The sequence below is a fragment of the Pinus tabuliformis genome, chromosome 6 (genome assembly GCF_031772625.1).
Source record: "Pinus tabuliformis cultivar Carrire ecotype Pingquan chromosome 6, CPIR1, whole genome shotgun sequence".
Lineage (NCBI taxonomy): Eukaryota > Viridiplantae > Streptophyta > Pinopsida > Pinales > Pinaceae > Pinus > Pinus tabuliformis.
Window position 1 is genome coordinate 733,200,391 of NC_142292.1, and position 20,702 is coordinate 733,221,092.

The 20,702-nt window shown below is 39.0% G+C and overlaps 1 protein-coding gene across 1 annotated transcript; it reads left to right on the forward strand.

The window, feature by feature from the left end:
• The first annotated feature begins 2,328 nt into the window (after positions 1-2,328).
• On the forward strand, positions 2,329-4,311 carry LOC149260809 (GDSL esterase/lipase At5g03810-like). The gene is made up of 6 exons (XM_089460972.1): positions 2,329-2,592; positions 2,674-2,728; positions 2,871-3,001; positions 3,099-3,332; positions 3,575-3,830; positions 3,929-4,311. Exons 1-6 carry the CDS (start codon positions 2,329-2,331, stop codon positions 4,120-4,122), a joined length of 1,134 nt encoding a protein of 377 aa, XP_089317098.1. The 3' UTR covers positions 4,123-4,311.
• The last annotated feature ends 16,391 nt before the right edge of the window (positions 4,312-20,702 follow it).

The following is a 20,702-nucleotide window of genomic DNA, read 5'->3' on the forward strand; positions in this document are numbered from 1 at the left end:
GTCTCGGACCTTAGGGGGTCCATTCTATGGTATTTCATGTGGTAGTGATGGCTGCTATAAATGGGACTGACGAATGGGAATAACTCCTAATAGGTGACAGTAGGAATATTTGACAGTAGGCTTGGCATGGGTTTAACATCGCAAGAAGAAAACACTGAAATCCATTATAACATAATTCAGTCACCAAAACTAGTGAAGGGAACGATCGTGGGGCCCAAGTGAGTGTTGGCATGGCAAGTGCCACAAGGGTACCATGTGGCAATGCCCTTTTGATGTGACAAGGGTTTATTGTCCAACCTTTAAACATCCATAACTTTTGATCAATAAGTCAAGTTGAGATAAATTTTATATTGTTGCAAAGCTCTCGATGAGCCATATGTGATGGTGGTATCAACTTTTAGTTTCGAGAAAGTTTAAGTTTAAAATTTTTTGTAACCCCATTTCCATAATGAGACCTTAGAAGTTGGGTTCGGATAAAGTAACACCTATTATTCTACTTGGAAGGTCCAAGGGGGTGGGAGGGGTAACTACAAGTAAACACCCCATAATTAGGTGGTTTAATAGAAAATGGGAAAGCACTTAATGGTTTAAAAGCTGACAAGCAAGCACTAAGTGGTTTGACAGCCAACGACAAGCACCCAATGGTTTGATTTCAATCTATGTTCTCCACACTAGTAACACCCGCTTAAATGAAGGAATTTCGGTGGTTTTAACATAGTCTAAGAGATCCTAGTGAATCATCCAACCCCAAATTCATTCATGTTGTGTGTATTTGTAAGATTTCTCCTACATTCCTTGGCACAACCGATAGGGCACCGTCTTAGCTCTTTGGTGTGGTCCTTTAGAAAATGGTGTCTTCTTAATCTATGAGAGGGAAAAGATGAGAATGGACACCGCAATTCCAATCTTTGCTCCCATAAACAACTCTATCAACAATTCTACCAACTCTAGTTTGGCCCTAATCGCTTCACATTAAATTCTATAAGGTAATGACTTTTCACAAGACACAAGCATGTAATCTTCCCTCAAACTAAGGATCCATAAAGGTTGTCCTTTTTTCCAGTTGTGTTAATTAACTTTAAATGAAAACTTGTAAATATTAAATCAAAGGTTCAACTAGTCGTGGTTCCCACACACTTATTATAGCCACAATTATCCTTACAAAAGAGCTTAAAAGTCTTGTTACATGTTTTTTAAATGTATATATGCTGATATATTAGTTCTTTTAGAATTAATAATAATAATAATCTAAAACAAAGTTATAATTTAATCAATTTTTATGATTTTTTTTGTTCTTGCCAATATGGGATATATTATAAAGTAAATGTTCTTTTATCTCTAACCATTTACTAACCATTTAATTTATATGACAACATCAATTTAACCAATAATATTATATAAAACAATTTCATGATCATTACATAAGAAGAATAGAACTCTCTGGCTAACACTAAACTTAGAATATTAATTAATAAGATTACTGACTTTTATTTTGACACTCTGATTTGAAATTGCTTATATATTAAATATCAAATTTATAACGGCGAGAGATGGAAAATATTTTAGCCCTTGATGCTTTTCAAATATGACATAATTTCATGTGAATGTGAGAGAGAATTTGAACCATTTATTTTGAAAATAGCATAGTACAGTTTTAATTTTTCGTTAAAATATAATTTTTTCCCCAATTATATTTTTATGTTATTTTTTTAAATAAATAAATAGATTTATGTTAAAATTTGCATAAATCCTACGGGCCAAAATCAATAAAAAAATTATATTACAAAAGTTATACTACATTTCTGCCGGCGAAAAAAAAAAACAAAGAAAACAAAAACAAACAAAAGAATTTTCACTTAATCAATCATCTGGCCACCACAATTCGATGGTCCTTTTTGTTGTTGAACTCCCGTGCATATTAACAAGGTCAGTTCATACCGATTTAATAAAACCCCTTATGTACACACCTCTGAGGGGATTTTATTAGGTCGGTGCGAACAGCACGTAAGGAATTGTAGTATGTCGGTGGGAACTGACCTCAGTGTTAATATGCACGGGAGTTTAATAATGAAGGTGTGCCAGGAATTATCCTGCCCACGCCCAGATGTTTTGAATATGACAATATTCCGTGCCCGATGAGAGAGTTTTACGAAGAAGGATGACGCAATAACGAGAAGTAACCGTTAAACAGCCAAATTACCCCCGTGACGGGCAAATTGCCCGTGACGTCAAATTCCATTCCGTGATAAATCACGAACGCAAGTAAACCCATCAGCCTGTTATTTAACCTGGGCGCGGGCCGTAACAATTCAGACAGAAGTATCAGCTATGGGGGCGCGTCTTCATCTTTGTATCGTGACATGTCTTTGTATTTTCCTAGCATTGCGTGAACCAAATTTAACGGATGCAAAGACAAAGGCCACAAAGCCTTTGGTGCCAGCCTTGTACGTATTTGGAGACTCTACTGTAGACCCTGGTAATAACAATGCACTTGCGACGATTGCAAAGGCCAACTTTCCTCCGTATGGGAGAGATTTCAAGGATCATAAACCTACTGGTCGATTTACCAACGGAAAATTAGTAACAGATATAGTTTGTACTTACCACTGCCCCCAACTTTTCACTTATCATTTTAATGTATAAAGAGAACGTATCATGTCTTCGTTTGCATAGGTCGACATAGGAACTGATAGCAGGGTTTCTTTTTTGAATGCTTCTAATCGATCCGGTACAGTTTTCTGTATCATGAACACAATTCCAGGACTATTATTAACCTTTGGAAAAATGTTTAGCTTTAATTTTTCCAATTCTAGTACTTTTATTATCTTTCTGTAATAATGTTCATGTTTAATTTTTCCCATTGTATACAGCCGAATTAGCAGGCCTTTCGGATACAGTGCTCGCATATTTGGATCCTGAATTACAAGGATCGCGATTTGTGAAAGGCGCGAGCTTTGCTTCTTCTGCTAGTGGATATGATGATACGACCGCACTCACCATCGTTAGTACATGTTTTAGATGTGATGCTATAGCGATAGAAGGATTTAGATATACAGAAAAACATTTCATAGCTGAAATATGATATTGAATTCATGCAGAATGTTCTAAATCTGCGGCAGCAGCTGGAAAATTTCAAGCTTTATCGAAACCAGCTCGTAGATATGGTAGGCGAGAAGAATGCCAGCAAGTTAATATCGAGAGGCTTGTTTGCGATAAGTATGGGAACCGATGACTTTGCCAACAATTTTTATATCAATCCCATTACTAGTGCATTGTATACTGTTACCGAGTTCCAGGATCATCTTCTCGAGAGACTCTCAGAATTTATACAGGTGACCATATTGTTTTTACATTAACGATGCTGTTTCATGTTGACGGATATATGAGTATCAGAGAATTACCAAAATTGTTTTTGATTTTAGATATTAGTTTTGGAATTAACTAAGTACTATAACTATATTTTAACATATTAAATTGAAGTAATCAAATTTCTTATAATTTGATAGCATCAATATGAATAATGGAAAATTCCTTCCTTCGGACAATGGTGTGATACCGAATGATTTTGTTACAGATTATTTACAGGGAAGGTGCCACCCGATTTGGCCTAATCGGTCTTCCTCCTTTCGGATGTTTGCCTTCACAAATTACTCTGCACAACTTGATCGGTAACACGTGCGTTGATGAGTTTAATGATGTGGCGATGTCATTTAATCAAAAAGCTGCAGCCTTACTAGAGACATTGAAACCCACACTTCCTGGTCTTAAAATGGCTTATATTGACATATATGATAAGCTGTTTGACATAATAAAGAATCCCAGTAATTATGGTAATATTCTCGCTCTCTCTAATCCCTTCATGCTTAATAAGTTTCAGGGCACTTATGTTGGGAGGTTGCTAACAGTTTATAAATTAATGTGTCCAAAGGCTTTGAAGAAGTGAGGAGAGGCTGCTGCGGAACAGGTTTCCTGGAGACAGCTGTACTGTGCAATCCCGTGATCCCGGCCTGCTCCGATGCATCGAAATATGTGTTCTGGGATTCTTTCCATCCAACAGAGAAAACTTACAGGATCCTCGCCCAAGTCATATTCTCGCAGGGTGCTTCGATTCTACATCTGTGAGCAATTCATTCCATGGAGAATTTGTTATTAGTAAGCAAGTTCTAAATGATGTCCATTGATGATGGGAAACTACATCCAATAACACCAGACATGGATGTAACTCAGGGAAGCGAGAACCGAATCACCATGTGTATAAATAATCTCGATACACCACATGAATACAATTTATATTTGCAGCTTTTCTTATTATCCTGCGCATTTATTTCTTATTATTATACATTTACAACTTTTCTTATTACAATCCAAATATATGTTACAAGTGAAATAATAATAATCCAATTTATGACCTTTCAAAAACAGTTGTGTTCTACTTCTCAATTTGCATGGAAAACCTAAGTTTATTTCTTTAAAAGACCAACAGTCATAACAATGTATCACCGGACATCACCCACCATAAGGAGGTGCTACCCAAGTTAGTATATTTATTAATAAAAATGAACGCTTTGCGTGCATATGCTTATTGGTTGACAGCTAAAACCAAATTGAATGATATCCTTTCTTTTTATACCTTTGAATTAAATTTATTTATAATATCTAATGTTGAATAAGTCAAATTTTTATTACAGTCATAATAAATAATTTATTTTATATATTTCTTCCGACTTAAATTAGATAAATTAATATCCAATAATATCTAATAGATGAAATAATAATAATAATAATAATAATAAATTAATTAATTAACTAGATTAAATTATAATAATAAATAAATTTTATTTAAACATAGTATTGGATTCGGTGACAGAGTTATTGTGAGCCACGTTTCTTAATTCTGCAAAGATCTTCAATCGGTTTACCAATGTCGACAGTTGCTTCAGAGTCTACTGGTACTTATGGATATGCTTACGTTGCTATAGCTGCTTCTGGGTCTGAGCATTTACAAGCGATGCTTCAACATATTCAAGGTGAACTACATGTTCTGGTACTGGATATGCTACTACTCGTTGTCTTTGATATGGATCTCTAACTGTTACTACTGGTTATATATCTGTGCGTGGCGCTCGATCCACGACTAGATCAACTGCATCCGGATCAAGATTGTTTGCTTCATCTATCTATTCTGATGTGTAAATCAGCCAAAAGATCTTACTGGTCATGGCTTAGATACCTAATATTGATACTGATATACCTACATCTGCTAGTAATAAAGTAAAGATTTTTTTATTTATTTGACATGACATACGGGCAGTAATAGCCCAGGAAAGGCCCTTACCCACAGAAACCTACCCATTCACAGGAAAATCTTCACTGACATGATTGGCCACTGTTTGCAGGGAAATGGCATCATCGTTCGAAGCAGAATAGTTGCTGCTAGACCCTGATGAGATGCATGAATCTAAGCATTCTCCATTTTACAAAATCTGAAGATGGATGGATAAGTCAGAATCAAAAAAGCAAATCACAACACAAGTTTAAGTGAGGAAGAAGTATCTGACTCCCTAAAGCGAAAAACACAACACAGGCTTAAGTGAGGGAGGAAGAAGTTTCTGACTCCATAAAATAATGTAGAAAAATTACAACATCAACGATGGTTCAATTCATGCAAAGTATGCCCACCTATTTCTTCTTCGCAAAAATTTGCACTTATATAATCATCCAATTGAATTTAAGGTTTTTGCCACTCCCCATGAACAATAAAGTTACACAAAATCTGCTCCATGTCAGTTCATTAAACAAAATTGATACCTTTTCCATCTTTGAAAAGAATCATATCCTTCATCATAGGAACCTTAACCTTGTAAGTGAAATGGTCACTTGAGCATGACATTGACATGGTCACTTTGGGCCATCTAAAGTAGATCTGTAATTCTACTTTAAAGCAACAACACAGTTTAAGTAGATTATTTAAGTACCAAAGCTTGGATGCTACAAACAAGAAAATTGCAAAATGAAACAAGGTATGTAGACTGATTTATTCGTCTGTTTAGCGAAATACTTCTTCACATGCAAGAGCATGACAAGAGGATACGGCGTTTTCTAACTCTTCAACCTTATAGCTTTCAAATGTAGATACAGTTTTGCTACTGAAAAGAGAACTTGTAAAAATAAGATGGCTATCATTATATTTTAACATAAGAGAAAAAGCCTATATCGGCTTACCTCGACCAAAGTAATATCACCAGAGACTTTTATCGTAGTCCAAGATTCTGGAGCTTATTATTTGTCCTATCCAGATGTGAAATCTCACTAATGGGCTGGCGAGTTTTCGACAACATCATCCATTAAAGGAGGGTTGTTTGGCGTCCCACCCATGTTGGTCATTGATACTCTATTATTATCTTCTACTTCTTGTCCGACATAGCTGCTTTAACCTCTGCGCTAGTTTCCTGGTCACTCTTTCAGAGGCTCCAAACAATTGCACCGAGCAACTGTTAAATTGAAATCAGCTTAAGCAAGGCAGTAGACAGAATAGAATCGGAGAGAAGAGATGTTCATCAAATAGGACTTACAATCTTCTGGAAATTGGGAAGCCTGGGTGGTGTGTGGTAGGAGAATCTGATAAACCATCAACATATTTTGTAACTATCGATCATCAGAGATTCGCATATAAGCGAAGCAGCCGGCTCTATCTGTTACACTTTGCAGCAGCATTGTTTATTTTCTATAACGTTTCGCAAAGATGGTTGGCTGCAAAATTCACACATAACCTATATGTAATGTATATTGGATCCACATGATCTCTTTCACACATAATAATTGTTGTATCAATCAACTTCATCTCTGTCAAGCGTTCAATGGTGATCTCTGTCAACGCTTTATCCTATATGTGTGATTCGACGTGATCTCCGTCACACATAATATGTGTTCTCTGTCATACTGTGCTCCGAAGATACGTGTTCTTACGGTGGTATTTTTCCAGGAATTATAGACAGATGGATGTGTGAAGTGGGCTGCCACGATTGAGCTGCGACGATATTCTGCATACTAATTAATTAATGATCGTAGCCTTGGCCTGTGACTACTGGACTGAACGGACACCAACGAATTTAAAAACAGTCATGTCATTCTTAAACCACTCTAGAAATTGTTATCTTATTTCACCGTCATATAGAACCATTTTTTAATCATGAGTGTATTTATAATTAAGCTTATATAATTTTCAAAACCATCCCATATATATATATATATATATATATAATTATATACTCTTTATGTACTCTTTTGGGTATATTTTCTATTCTAATTTGTTAGAAATTGGGAAGAGCTACCTTGAAATTACAAGTTTAAGTTAAAATCTCTACTATTTGAGTGTTCAAAGAATTTTGTAAAGATATTAAATTTATTTATTCATTTAAAAATATATTTTAAACTGATTAATAAAAACTTGTTTCTCCAGATTCTTACCAGAAATTCCAACCTTATACATAACCTAAAAAATGATATATTGATCCACATAACATGCATATTTAAATAAATACAATACTTTAAAAATTATATCATAATATTAAAAATCATTATAAAGTATTATTTCTTTTTACTTTGTTGTAATATAATTTCTTTTCCCTAAAATTAATTTACTTCCTACATTTTATATCATTTTTAGTTTAATAAGATCTCCTTGTATTTATTTCTTAACTTATTCTTAAGTGAGATTCTTATTATAGTCATGTTTAATTATTTTTAAGTTAAATTCTTATTTTTATATATTTATAGTCAATCATGCTTGACCAAATTTTACTATATCAAATAAATTCAATCATGGTTATAAATGGAAAAATTGAATATCCATTTAACTCATCTTCCATGGTAACTTAAAGTCAACTACAACCTAACAACTTACCAAATCATGTTCATACAAAAAAAATAATTCTATATATCTTTATTGTTATGGAATCTAATTCATAATTTTTAAAATTTGACTATGATAAATGTTGCTCATCTTTATCTTGATTTCAGATTTTGAAAATATTCTAAAATCTAATAGATAAGAGGGAGGTCAATTATTTGACTTTAGTGCTATTCATCATGTTGGAAAAACTGAGAGGGAATATTCTAAAATCTAATAGATAAGAGAGAGGTCAATTATTTGACTTTAATGCTATTCATCATGTTGGAAATACTAAGAGGGAATATTCTAAAATCTAATAGATAAGAGGGAGGTCAATTATTTGACTTTAGTGCTAAACATCAAGTTGGAAATACTGAGAGGGGGTCAGTATTTATTTTTACAATTGTTATTTTTCCATTTAAGATCACTTAGATAAAACATAAAACGAACAAGATATAAAATGAACAAGGTAAATAATTTTATTAATAAAATTGACTAGGACTCCAATCATCTTTATAATGAATCAACTACAATAATATTCAGGGCTCCAACCCTAAATGAAGACACCAATATTCAATCAACTAGGCTCCAACATGTACATTTCCAAGCACCAACTTGGTCTTCTTGAGGACATCTATCCTCTAGGACACCAACCCTCTCAATCTGCTTCAACTCTTCAATGTAGGTTGAATATTTCTTCAAGGCTTCCCAAAAATTTCTGCTACAAGTCCTCAGAATATCTTTGCCTTCAACAATGCCCTCAGTTGATCTCCAATACACTTATCTCATCAATGAAAACTTTATCAATTGCAGAAGGTGTCTCCAAGATTCTTCATCATGCCCAAACAACTTCCTTCAAGGTTATTGCAGGAGGACTCCAGTCATGCATCAAAGGTATTCAATAATGATTTCTCCAAGATACTTCTTCAAATCCAATTCAAGATATACTGCTTCAAGGAAATGTCTAATAGACTCTTCCCAAACAATGTTCAAATCAGGTATGCCAAGTCTTCACAAGTTCCAAAGATAATCCTTCAATTTGTCATCATAACAACGTTCCAAAGTAACTGCCAACCCAAGTCTACTTCTAGTTGCTTCTAAGATTGTTTCAAGATGTCTACATAATGCAGCTATAAGGCTTCTTGTTTTATCTAAACAATGCCTTCAAGAATGCTCTAACAACCTACTACAATAAGCCTTCAAACTATATTTCTTCAAGAGATGGCTTCATTGGTGCTCCATGGTCTGCTACAAGTCAACACAAGGACTTCTTACTTAGGCTATAAGTTGCTTCAACAATTCGCTCCAATGGTACTTCCACAGTACTCTAGATCTTTTCCATTGTTCTGCTGGTCTGCTATACAAGTTTGTCAAAAGACAATTAAGATTTCCTTTAGGTTTTTGTTACAAGGTTAAGGTGTCAACAATTCATATTTGGATGTCTTCAATAATCTAAAAAAATATACCTTCTATAGTACGAATAGATATAAAATAAGTCTCCATAAATCGAGTTTTTTTGTTTTTGTTGTTTGTTATAGGTACAAATTAGGAATAGGTTTGTATTATATAATCTACATGACTTGGTTGTGAAGCTACAGGCCTGGAATAAGACTAGATACAATGTCGAGTTGCAAGTATGCTATAAGGCTAGATACTGGGCCAACTTGCAGGTCTTGAGGAAGGTCAAGTTATAGAGGAAACATGCCATATTACACTGTCATTCCACAGAGCCAAGTTTCAGATGCTAAGGATCTTCACCACAAGTCTAAAATTATTTCCATGGGAACTGTATAAAATACTATAGATTCACAAGCTCATGCAATGTACTAAAGCACAGAACAAGAATCTACTTCTACTTTCAACCAATGAAAGTCAATAGATCAATGAAAACACTATTAACAAGAAGAAGTTAAATTAATGGTACATAACAAAATATGTATCTGGGGAAAGCCACTGTTCAAAACCCTGCTATTTTTATTACATATATTAGAAATATGAGTGAAGATACAAAGCTTGTTCTCACTAGAACAATTCTGCACAAGTATGCTCAATTCTCTCAGCTCACAAGCTAGCTCTTGGCCAACACTTAGCCAATTCGACAACTCTCCAAGCCCCTAATATCCTGCGTAATTACTAGGATGAATAGCCCGTATTTAAAGGGAATTCATGCTTCCAAAACTGCACAATCCAAACATAGGATCAATCCTTGATTCATGCATGATATTTACACTCCAGTAAATAATATAACCGATAGCACATTGTCCCTATAGTCTAGTCTCAAATGGGTCTTTCTCAAAATCTACATGCATGATTTTCTGATGCGGGAATCTTCAGTTAACTAGAGTGACACTTGTGGATGCAGTAGTGCACCAACTAACTATTAACTCTCTATTAGTTCCATAACATTTTGGAACTAATTTAACTAAACTTAACTCAGTAAACTAAGTGATCTAGTTTCCAACTCAATTTAAACTCATATTGGACCTCTAAAACATACAGAGAACATATACATGACTACAGAAAGACTTCCAACTCGAAATTCCTAAGCTAATTAATTTAATTAAACTTAATTAACTATTTACAAGTTTCTATGAGAATATAATTCGATTTTAATTCTTAGTTTAATTCAAGGACACATTAAATTGGAATATTTTATTGCCATTTCTCAACGCTCCCTCTCAACAGGAAAGGGATTATCAACTACCTCGATCCTATCTATGTGAAACTCAGATTACACCTTGACAATTATTTTGTCAAAATGTCATCATCTTGCTCCTTCGTGGGAATGTACTCTAACAACATAATCTACCTCGATACACAATCTTTGAGATGATGATATCAGATATCAATATGCTTTGACCGATCATGAAAAACTGGATTTTCAGAGACTTTGATACAACTCTTATTGTTGTAGTAAATAACAGTTGGATCAATGTGCTGACCAAACAAACCAACTAGGATCTTCCTCATTGATATGGCCTCACATGCTACCTAACTTGCAGCCATGTACTCTGCCTTTGCCAATATGAGTGCAACCAATCTTTATTTCCTGTTGTACCAAGAAACTGTCGCTAACCCAATACTGAAGATCCCTCCTAATGTGCTCTTCCTATCAGATGGACTCACTGCCCAATATGCATCGGTGAAGCCATGAAGCTTCACTCCCTCTATTAGTTTGTACCATAATCCATACTGAGAAGTGCCCCTGAGCTATCTCAACACATGCTTTTCCACCTTCCAATACAACTTGGTAGGCCTAACCATCACTTGACTAAGCTGGTTAACTGCATAACACATATTCGGTCGTGTGTTCACCAAGTACATGAGTGAACTCACAAGCTATCTGTAAAGAGTAGCTTCCAGTACTTCCCCTGAAGTAGCATCCTCCTTCCTCCAGTTACCTGCTAGAGGAGTCTCCATGGGTTTGTTGCTCTCCATGCAGAATCCCCTGAGTATCTCGCTGGCATACTTACCTTGAGACACAAACAACTCTCCATCTCCCTTCCATACCTCCATGCCAAGATGGTAATGCATGAGCCCCATGTCCTTCATCTCAAACTCTCTTGCAAGGTCCTCCTTGCAACACTTGATCAACTGATCATCACCTGTCAGTATGAGATCATCAACATAAAGTACAATGATCAAGAGTTTACCTTCCACCACTATGTGGTACTGGTTCTCATCTGATTCACTCTTCGTGAAGCCCAACCTAGTGAAGTAGCTATCTATTATGGTGTAACAAGCACGGGGTGCTTGCTTCAGCCTATACAACACTCTCTTTATCTGGCACACATGCGACTCACGGTCAAAGGTCTCAAAACATTCAGGCTACTCTATGTACATCTCTTCCTCAATCATGCCATTAAGGAAGGTTGTCTTCACATCCATCTAATGTATCTTCCAACCCATATGGGTTGATAGTGCCAATATAGATTTGATTGAAGAGTATTGTGCAACAGGAGAAAATGTCTCATCATAGTCAATCCCCTCTACGTGTGAAAAGCCATGGGCCACAAATCTAGCCTTCTGCTTCTCCACACTACCATCTGCAGCATGATTTACCTTGTAAATCCAATGAGGGCTCACCATTGACTTTCCCTCCACCATGGCATCAACCCAAACTGGCTGCTACACTGCTTCTTTAAAGGAATATGGCTCTGTCACAACACATTCGCCCATAAGAGCCATGTACCTAGTATACCTCTCAGGTGACCTCCTCTACTTGCGCTGAGAACTGGGTTGATCCATATTTAAACATGAATGCAACAAATTACAGAGATAACCATAAACACAGATATGTAGTAGAAATAATACTTGATTTCATTAATGTAAAATACTAAAACATGCTTACAAACAACAATGGAAATAAACGAGCTAGGGTGATGGTATCTTATCTCTGAGAAGAGATGTGGCTGCTACATGCCTTTGAAATGTGTTACAATGAGGCTCAAAGGCCTATTTAATGTTGAGAAACAATGGAAAACCCTAAACATCCAAAAACCTAACCCTAGAAGATGAAACACCAAACTGTGGGCCCCGTTTGGGTAAATCGGTACATCAACTTCTCGGGGTCATAACTTTGGCATACGATATCCATTTGACATGCACAATATCTCGTTAGAAAGATCTATGCAAGAACTACAACTTTGGGAAGAGAAAAATCAATCCATGGCCCCATGTCGCTCCCCGTTTTCCCAAAAAATGTCATTTAGGGCCTCAAAATGGCTCCGGAAGTTCAAGACCCTGAAAACTACTAAAAATAGTAAGCTGTGCTACAATTAAGGAAACTGAAAAGTTGAAAGAAACAATGGTGGGGTCCAAGTGGACTTGGAAGGTGGCCACCAATATCCACCTAGATCATTCCTCCCCCCTTAGGAAGTAATGGTCCCCATTGCGTTGAGTTCCTCCATGAGATGAGGAAACTCTTGCTGAACTTGGTCCCTGGTGAGCCACTTTCCCTAGTGAAGGAGTTGGCTTGCTTTGACAACTCGATACAATTGGATATTCTACTAGCGAGTGTGCTTGATCTCTGTGTCCATGATCTGATCAGTTGCAACTTGTTCCATGCAATCTGGATCTAAATTTGTGGGTGTGAGTTGTTCTACAATGTCGGATGTGTCTAGTAATGGTGGAAAGTATGGCTGAAGGTGATCCATATTGAACACTGGGTGCAGGCCAAGTAATGGGGGAATGCTAAGCTCAAATGCATTGTCTCCCACAACCTTGGTAATGGTGTAAGGACCATGTCGGAGTGGTCTGAGTTTTCCGATAGGCTTTGGCAAGGTGTTCCTTTTGCAAATGCAACCAGACTTTGTCGCCCACCTGAAACTTGTGTGGCATCCGATGTTGATCATGTTGCTGCTTGTACTTGGAATTTGATTTCTCTAGAATGTCATGGACCTGCTGGCGAATATGTTGGATGTGGTGAATGAGACTGTTTGCCTTATTTGTTTCGGACTGGAGATGAGCCAAATCGGTGTGAGTAGCTGCAAATGGCATGGCCACATCAATGGGACATAGTGGCTGGAATCCCAAGCCCACCTGAAAAGGGTTGCGGCCATTCAAGCTGTGGGGAGCCTGATTGTAGCTGTGTTGAACATAGGGGAGGCTCTCGTCCCATGCGCATGGTGCTTTGAGTCGTACATGCAAAGAATGTGTATGATCATCCTGTTGACAATCTCTGTCTGGCCATCAGTTTGAGGATGGAAGGCTATGGACTTAGTGAGCTTGGTGTCGAGAATTGACTAGAGACTAGACCAAAATGTATTGAGGAACATGCTATCTTGATCTGAGATGATAGACTGTGGGATCCCAAAGTGTACCCACACTTGTTCAAAGAAGAGTTTAGTAGTGGCTTTTGCTGTGATATTCTTCTTGTAGGCAGCCATAATGGCCATATTCAAGAACCTGTCGACGACCACAAAAACATAGTCGTTTCCATGCTTAGTGGAAGGAAGGCCTAACATGTAATACATGGAGATGGATTCCCAAGGTCGACTAGGGGTAGGCAGCGGGGTATAGAGGCCTTGCTTCTTGATGGTTAGTTTGGCAATGGCATAGGCAGTGCATGATCTGATGTACTTCCCAACATCCTTTCGAAGATTCGGCCAATAGAAATATTTCTATAGTACTATCATTGTTTTCTTGACCCCGAAGTGTCTAGTAGCCCGACTGTAGTGTGCTTCCCAAATAATCTTGGCACGCTCGCTTGAAGGAACACAAAGGTGACCTGGGTGAAATAACAGAGCATCCTGGAGGTGAAAATATGGGACATGCTGACCCTCCAAGAGTGTTTGGTATGTGTGGCCGAATTCTGGGTCGATTTTGTAGCAATCAGAAGTCTCGTGCCCACAAGAGTTGACCAGAATGGTTAACGTCATGATCGGTGTTCGACTGAGGCAATATGCAACATTATTGGTGCTACCCTTCTTATACTTGATATTCAAATGGAACTGTTGCAGGTATGTGGACCAATTCTGATGGTGATCATTCTACAATTTCCCTTGGCTCTATATGAATCGTAGGGGTCAGTGGTATATGTGTATGACCATTTCCTTCCCCAAAATGTAATGCTTCCATTGTCGGTAGGCCTGCACAATGGAATACATCTATTTGTCATAAGTGGGATACTTCTTGACTGTGTCTGAAAGTGTCTCACTGTGATATGCCACTGGATGCTCATGTTGAGTAAGGACTACCCCAATAGCATAGTCAGAGACATCTATCTTGACCTCAAATGGTTGTTGCAAGTCTGGTAATGTGAGCACTGGTGCTGTGTAGAGGCAATCTTTCAACTCTGTGAATTCCTTCTGTTGAGATTCAGACCAAAAGAATTTTTCTTTTGCTCCTCCCTTGGTGACTTAACTCAAGGGCCAAGTGATATGAGAAAATCCCAACACGAACCTGTGGTAGAAGTTGGCAAAACCTAGAAAGCTGCGGAGCTTTATCATAGTGGTTGGAGATGGCCAATCTTGAATGAGTTGGATCTTGGATGCATCCACATGCACCCCCTGTTCATCAATAATTTATCCCAGATACTGAACCTCGGTCATGCCAAAAGTGCATTTCTCGAAATTGGCACATAACTTATGTTGCTGCAATGTTTGGAGAACCTATCGGATGTGGTGGAGGTGCTCTTCCCAACTCTGGCTGAGGATTAGGATGCCATCCACGTATACTACTACAAATGAGTTAGTGAATGGCCGCAAGATGTCATCCATTAGCCTCATGAAGGTTGTAGGAGCATTCGTCAATCCAAAAGGCATAACCAACCATTTGAAAAGGCCCTCCTTGGCTTTGAAGGTAGTCTTCCACACATTGGAGGGTTTGATTGTTACCTGGTGATATCTTGACTTCAAATCAATCTTGCTGAAATATTTTTCCCCCTTCAGTTGGTTCAAGATGTCATCAATCCATGGGATCGGGTAACTATTACGGACAATGATCTTTTTCAGCACCCGATAGTCAATACACAGTCTCCAAGTCCCATCCTTCTTCTGTACCAACACGATCGGGCTCCCATAGGGAAATGAACTTGGACGGATGTGACCTTTCTGCAGCAGCTCCTAAATCTGCCTCTTGATTTCATCATTCTCCAGAATGGAGCGCTGATAGATTGGTCCATTGAGCAACGGTGCACCTGGGGTCATATCGATGGAGTGCTTGCCTTGACAGTGTAGAGGAACCCCTGCAAGGGAGGTGAAGATGTCCTTGTACTCCTCCACGACCTTGTCCATCCGTAGTTGTCGTGCAGAGGGGCCCTGTCTAGAGGTTGTGGCCACTGTCTTCTTCTTTCCTTTAGGGCGTATCATCAAGAAAACAAATTTCCCAATTTTGGAAATGAGCTTATTGCATTGTTTTGTAGTAATCAAAGAGATGGTGGTAGGTGGTGCTACCTCCTGTATCTTGTACAAATTATTTCCAAAAGTAACAATAACATCACGGGGCCTTGATTCATACAAAACATGTCACTTACAGAAGTATGGTTATCCTAATAATACATCACAAAATTCAAGGGGAGAAATGTCACACAATACCTCATCTGTGAAGGGCTTGATGTTGTTTGGAAGGCGACATTACTGGCTCACGTGAAGATCCCGTCCTTGTTGAAGCCACCCGATGGTGTACGGTTGTGGTTGGGCTATGGTCGGTAAGCCTAGCTGCTTCATGACCTCTACCGAAATGAGGTTCTTTTGGCTCCCGCTATCAACAATGAACTGTAGCGGGGAGCCATTTACCCACATTTGGGAGTGGAAGAGACGCTCCTCCTCCTCTAGATATTCAGATTCCTCCTTCTGGATCTACGTGGTGGCAACAGTGGCGTTGGGCACCACATCGATAATTTGCTTCCCTTTGTCATTCTCCTTGTCAGGTTCTGACTGAGAGTCAGAACATGCATTTGATTCTAAAACCTCTAGCTTGGCCACCAGTGACTACTTGGCCCAACACTCACTTGTGTTCTGAATGGAGCTCTTATGGAACTCACACCACTTTCCTGTGTCCTTTTTTGGCTTCACGGTGCTCTTCTTTGCTTGCAGCTTTGGTGAGTTGTCTTGGGCCACCCCGCCTTGGCTTTGTCCTTTGTTCTACGGTTTTGGGGCACCTTTCCCTTACTTTGGATTCGTAGATCCAAAGTCTTGCTTCTTTTGTTTAAAAATTTTCTCGACCTTGACTGCATATTGGTATGTTGTGCCGAGTGATGGGATGTTCAGGAATTCTATTTCTTCCTAGATGTACTTGTGCAGGCACCTTTAGTATTTGAGTACCAAATGCTGCTCTAAATCCTTGATAGCCAACTTTGTGCGAAGGTTATGTAAAGTATTAGTAAACTCTAGCACATCTTGGTCCCTTCCCTGTCGCAGCATGGTCCACTTTATGTATTGATAGTCATAGCTTCTGACAGGGTACTATTTCTCCTTGATGGCATCCCAGAATGAATCCCAAGTGGGTGTGGCTGAAAATAATGAGCCTGTACTTTCATCCTTCTGCTCGCAGTAGGTTTCCCACTAGTCCTTGACGTGGGGGGCTACTTTGAGAAGAGCGAAAATAATCTTTTCCCGATTGGAAAAATCATGAACAGAAAAATAACCCTCTAGCAGATTTAACCATTTATCGATGGCATCTGCGTCTATCTGACCCTTGAATATGGGGATTTCAAAATTAACTTGTACCTTAAACGGTGTGGCATTTCAAGAGTAGCTGTTGGAAGCCGATGCATCGCCCCTAGGTAGCTACTGAAGGATCTCGACAAAGCTATCCATCATCACGTTCATTTGTTGCTCAAGGGATTCTTCAAGCAAGGTTTTGATAGAATCTCTTGCCCCCTCGTCTTTCTTTTCATCTACCATGGGAGGACATCAGGATTTGCGAGGCTGGTCTTGAAAGGGTTCGACCAGTTCAAGCCCTAACTCCTTATATCCCGACCTCGTTGGGGACATGCAAATAAAAATAGAGAAAAAGTAGACCGCTCTGATACCATTGATCCAGATTTAAACAGGAACGCAACAAATTATAGAGATAACCATAAACAAAGAGATGTAGCAGAAATAATACTTCATTTCATTAATGTAAAATACTGAAACATGCTTACAAACAACAATGGAAATAAACCAGCTAGGGCGATGGTAGCTTATCTCTGACAAGAGATGTGGCGGCTACATGCCTCTGAACTGTGTTACAATGAGGCTTGAAGGCCTATTTATTGTTGAGAAATAATGGAAAACCCTAAACATCCAAAAACCTAACCCTAGAAGGTGAAACATCAAACTATGGGCCCCGTTTGGGTAAATTGGTACATCAACTTCTTGGGGTCGTAACTTTGGCATACGATCTCTGTTTGATGCGCAAAGTGTCTCGTTAGAAAGATCTATCCGAGAACTACAACTATGGGAAGAGAAAAATCGATTCATAAATCCATGTTTCTCCTCGTTTTCCCAAAAAACACCATTTAGGGCCTCAAAACGGCTCCAGAAGTTCAAGATCCAGAAAACTGCTAAAAATAGTAAGTTGTGCTACAATAAAGGAAACTGAAAAGCTGAAAGAAACAATGGTGGGGGTCCAATTGGACTTGGCAAGTGGCCACCAATATCCACCTGTATCATCCCTCCCCCCTTAGGAAGCAATGGTCCCCATTGCGTTGAGTTCCTCCATGAGATGAGGAAACTTCTGCTGAACTTGGTCCCTGGTGAGTCACTTGCCCTGGTAAAGGAGTTGGCCTGCTTTGACAACTCAATACAATTGTATATTCTTCTAGCGAGTGTGCTTGATCTGCGTGTCCATGATCTGATCAGTTGCAGCTTGTTCCATGCAATCTGGATCTAACACTGTGGGTGTGAGCTGTTCTGCAGTGTCGAATGTGTTTAGTAATGGTGGTTAGTATGGCCAAAAGCAGTTCACATTGAACACTGGGTGAAGGCCAAGGAATGGGGGAATGATGAGGTCAAATGCATTGTCTCGCATAGCCTTGGTAATGGTGTAAGGACCATATCGGAGTGGTCTGAGTTTTTGATAGGCTCCGGTAAGGCGTTCCTTTTGCAAATGCAACCAGACTTTGTCGCCCACCTGAAACTTGTGTGGCACCCGATGTTGATCATGTAGCTGCTTATACTTGGCATTTTATTTCTCCAGAATGTCATGGACCTAATAGCGAATATGTTGGATGTGCTCATTGAATCTGTTTACCTTATCTGTTTTGGACTGGACATGAACTGAATCTGCATGAGTAGATGAAAATGACATGGCCACATCAATCGGACATAGTGGTTGGAATCCCAAGCCCACCTGAAAATGGCTGTGGCCAGTCGAGTTGTGGAGAGCCTAGTTGTAGTTTTGCTGAACATATGCAAGGATCTCATCCCATGTGCGTGGATGCTTTGAGTTGTACATGCACAGAATGTGTACGATCATCCTGTTGACAACCTTTGTCTGGCCATCAGTTTGAGGATGGAAGGCTGTGGACTTAGTGAGTTTGGTGTCGAGCATTAACCAGAGACTAGACCAAAATGTACTAAGGAACCTGTTATCCCGATCTGAGATGATAGACTGTGGGATCTCAAAGTGTACCCACACTCGTTCAAAGAAGAGTTTAGCAGTGGCTTCTACTATGATATTCTTCTTGTAGGCAACCATAATGGCCATCTTCGAGAACCTGTCGATGACCACAAAAGCATAGTTGTTTCCATGCTTAGTGGAAGGAAGGCCTAACGTGTAATACATGGAGATGGATTCTCAAGGTTAACTAGGGGTAGGCAGTGGGGTATAGAGGCCTTGCTTCTTGATGGTTAGTTTGGCAATGGCGTAGGCAGTGCATGATCTGATGTACTTCCCGACATCTTGTTGAATATTCGGCCAATAGAAATATTTCTACAGTACTGCCACCATTTTCTTGACCCCGAAATGTCCAGTAGCCTGACTGTAGTGTGCTTCCTAAATAATCTTGGCACACTCGCTTGAAGGAACACAAAGGTGACCTAGGTGGCATAACAGGGCATCCTGGAGGTGAAAATCTAGGAGATGCTGACCCTCCAAGAGTGTCTGGAATCTGTGGCTGAATTCTGGGTCGCTTTTGTAGAGAAGTGGCCAATTAGAAGTCTTGTGCCCATAAGAGTTGATCATAGTGGTTAACTCCATGATCAGTGGTTGACTGAGGCAATCTACAACATTATTGGTGCTACCCTTCTTATACTTGATATTTAAAAGGAACTGTTGCAGGTATGTGGACAAATTCTGATGGTGATCATTCTGAAATTTCCCTTGGGTTTGTATGAACTACCGGGGTTGGTGGTCTGTTTGGATGACCGTTTCCTTCCCCAAAATGTAATGCTTCAATTGTCAGCAGGCCTGCACAATGGAATACATCTCTTTGTCATAAGTGGGATACTTTTGGACTGTGCCTGAAAGTGTCTCACTGTGATATGCCACTGGATGCCTGTGTTGAGTAAGGACTACCCCAATAGAATAGTCAGAGGTGTCTATCTCGACCTCAAATGGTTGTTGCAAGTCTGGTAATGCAAGCACTGGTGCCGTGCAGAGGCGATCTTTCAACTCTGTGAATGCCTTCTGTTGATATTCAGACCAAAAGAATTTTTCTTTCACTCCTCCCTTGGTAATTTGACTTAAGGGCCAAGTGATATGAGAAAATACGAACACGAACATGCAGTAGAAGTTGGCAAGACCTACAAAGCTGTGGAGCTCTGTCATAGTGGTTGGAGATGGCAAATCTTGAATGACTTGGATCTTGGATGGATCCACATGCACCCCCTTTTTCATCAATAATGTATCCTAAATACTGAACCTCAATCACACCAAAAGTGCATTTCTCAAAATCGGCACATAACTTGTGTTGCCGCAGTGTTTGGAGAACCTGTCGGATGTGGTGGAGGTGCTCTTCCCAACTCTGGCTGAAGATCAGGATGTCATCCAAGTATAACACTACAAATGAGTTGGTGAATGGCTACAAGATGTCATCCATTAGCCTCATGAAGGTTGCAGGAGAATTCGTCAATCCGAAAGGCATAACCAACCATTCGAAAAGGCCCTCCTTGGCTTTGAAGGTAGTCTTCCACACATCAGAGGGTTCGATTGTTAGCTGGTGATATCTTGACTCCAAATTGATCTTGCTGAAATATTTTTCCCCCTTCAGTTGGTCCAAGAGGTCATCAATCCATGGGATCGGGTACCTATTACGGGTAGTCATCTTGTTCAGCGCCCGATAGTCAATACAGAGTCACCAAGTCCCATCCTTCTTCTATACCAACACGATCGGGCTCCCACAGGGTGATGAACTTGGATGGATGTGACCTTTCTGTAGCAG

Coding starts and splice junctions, on each gene's coding strand:
- LOC149260809 (XM_089460972.1), top strand. CDS start 2,329: ATGGGGGCGCGTCTTCATCTTTGTATCGTGACATGTCTTTGTATTTTC. Junction 3,002..3,098: donor ATACGACCGCACTCACCATC/GTTAGTACATGT, acceptor GAATTCATGCAG/AATGTTCTAAATCTGCGGCA. Junction 3,831..3,928: donor AAAGAATCCCAGTAATTATG/GTAATATTCTCG, acceptor ATGTGTCCAAAG/GCTTTGAAGAAGTGAGGAGA.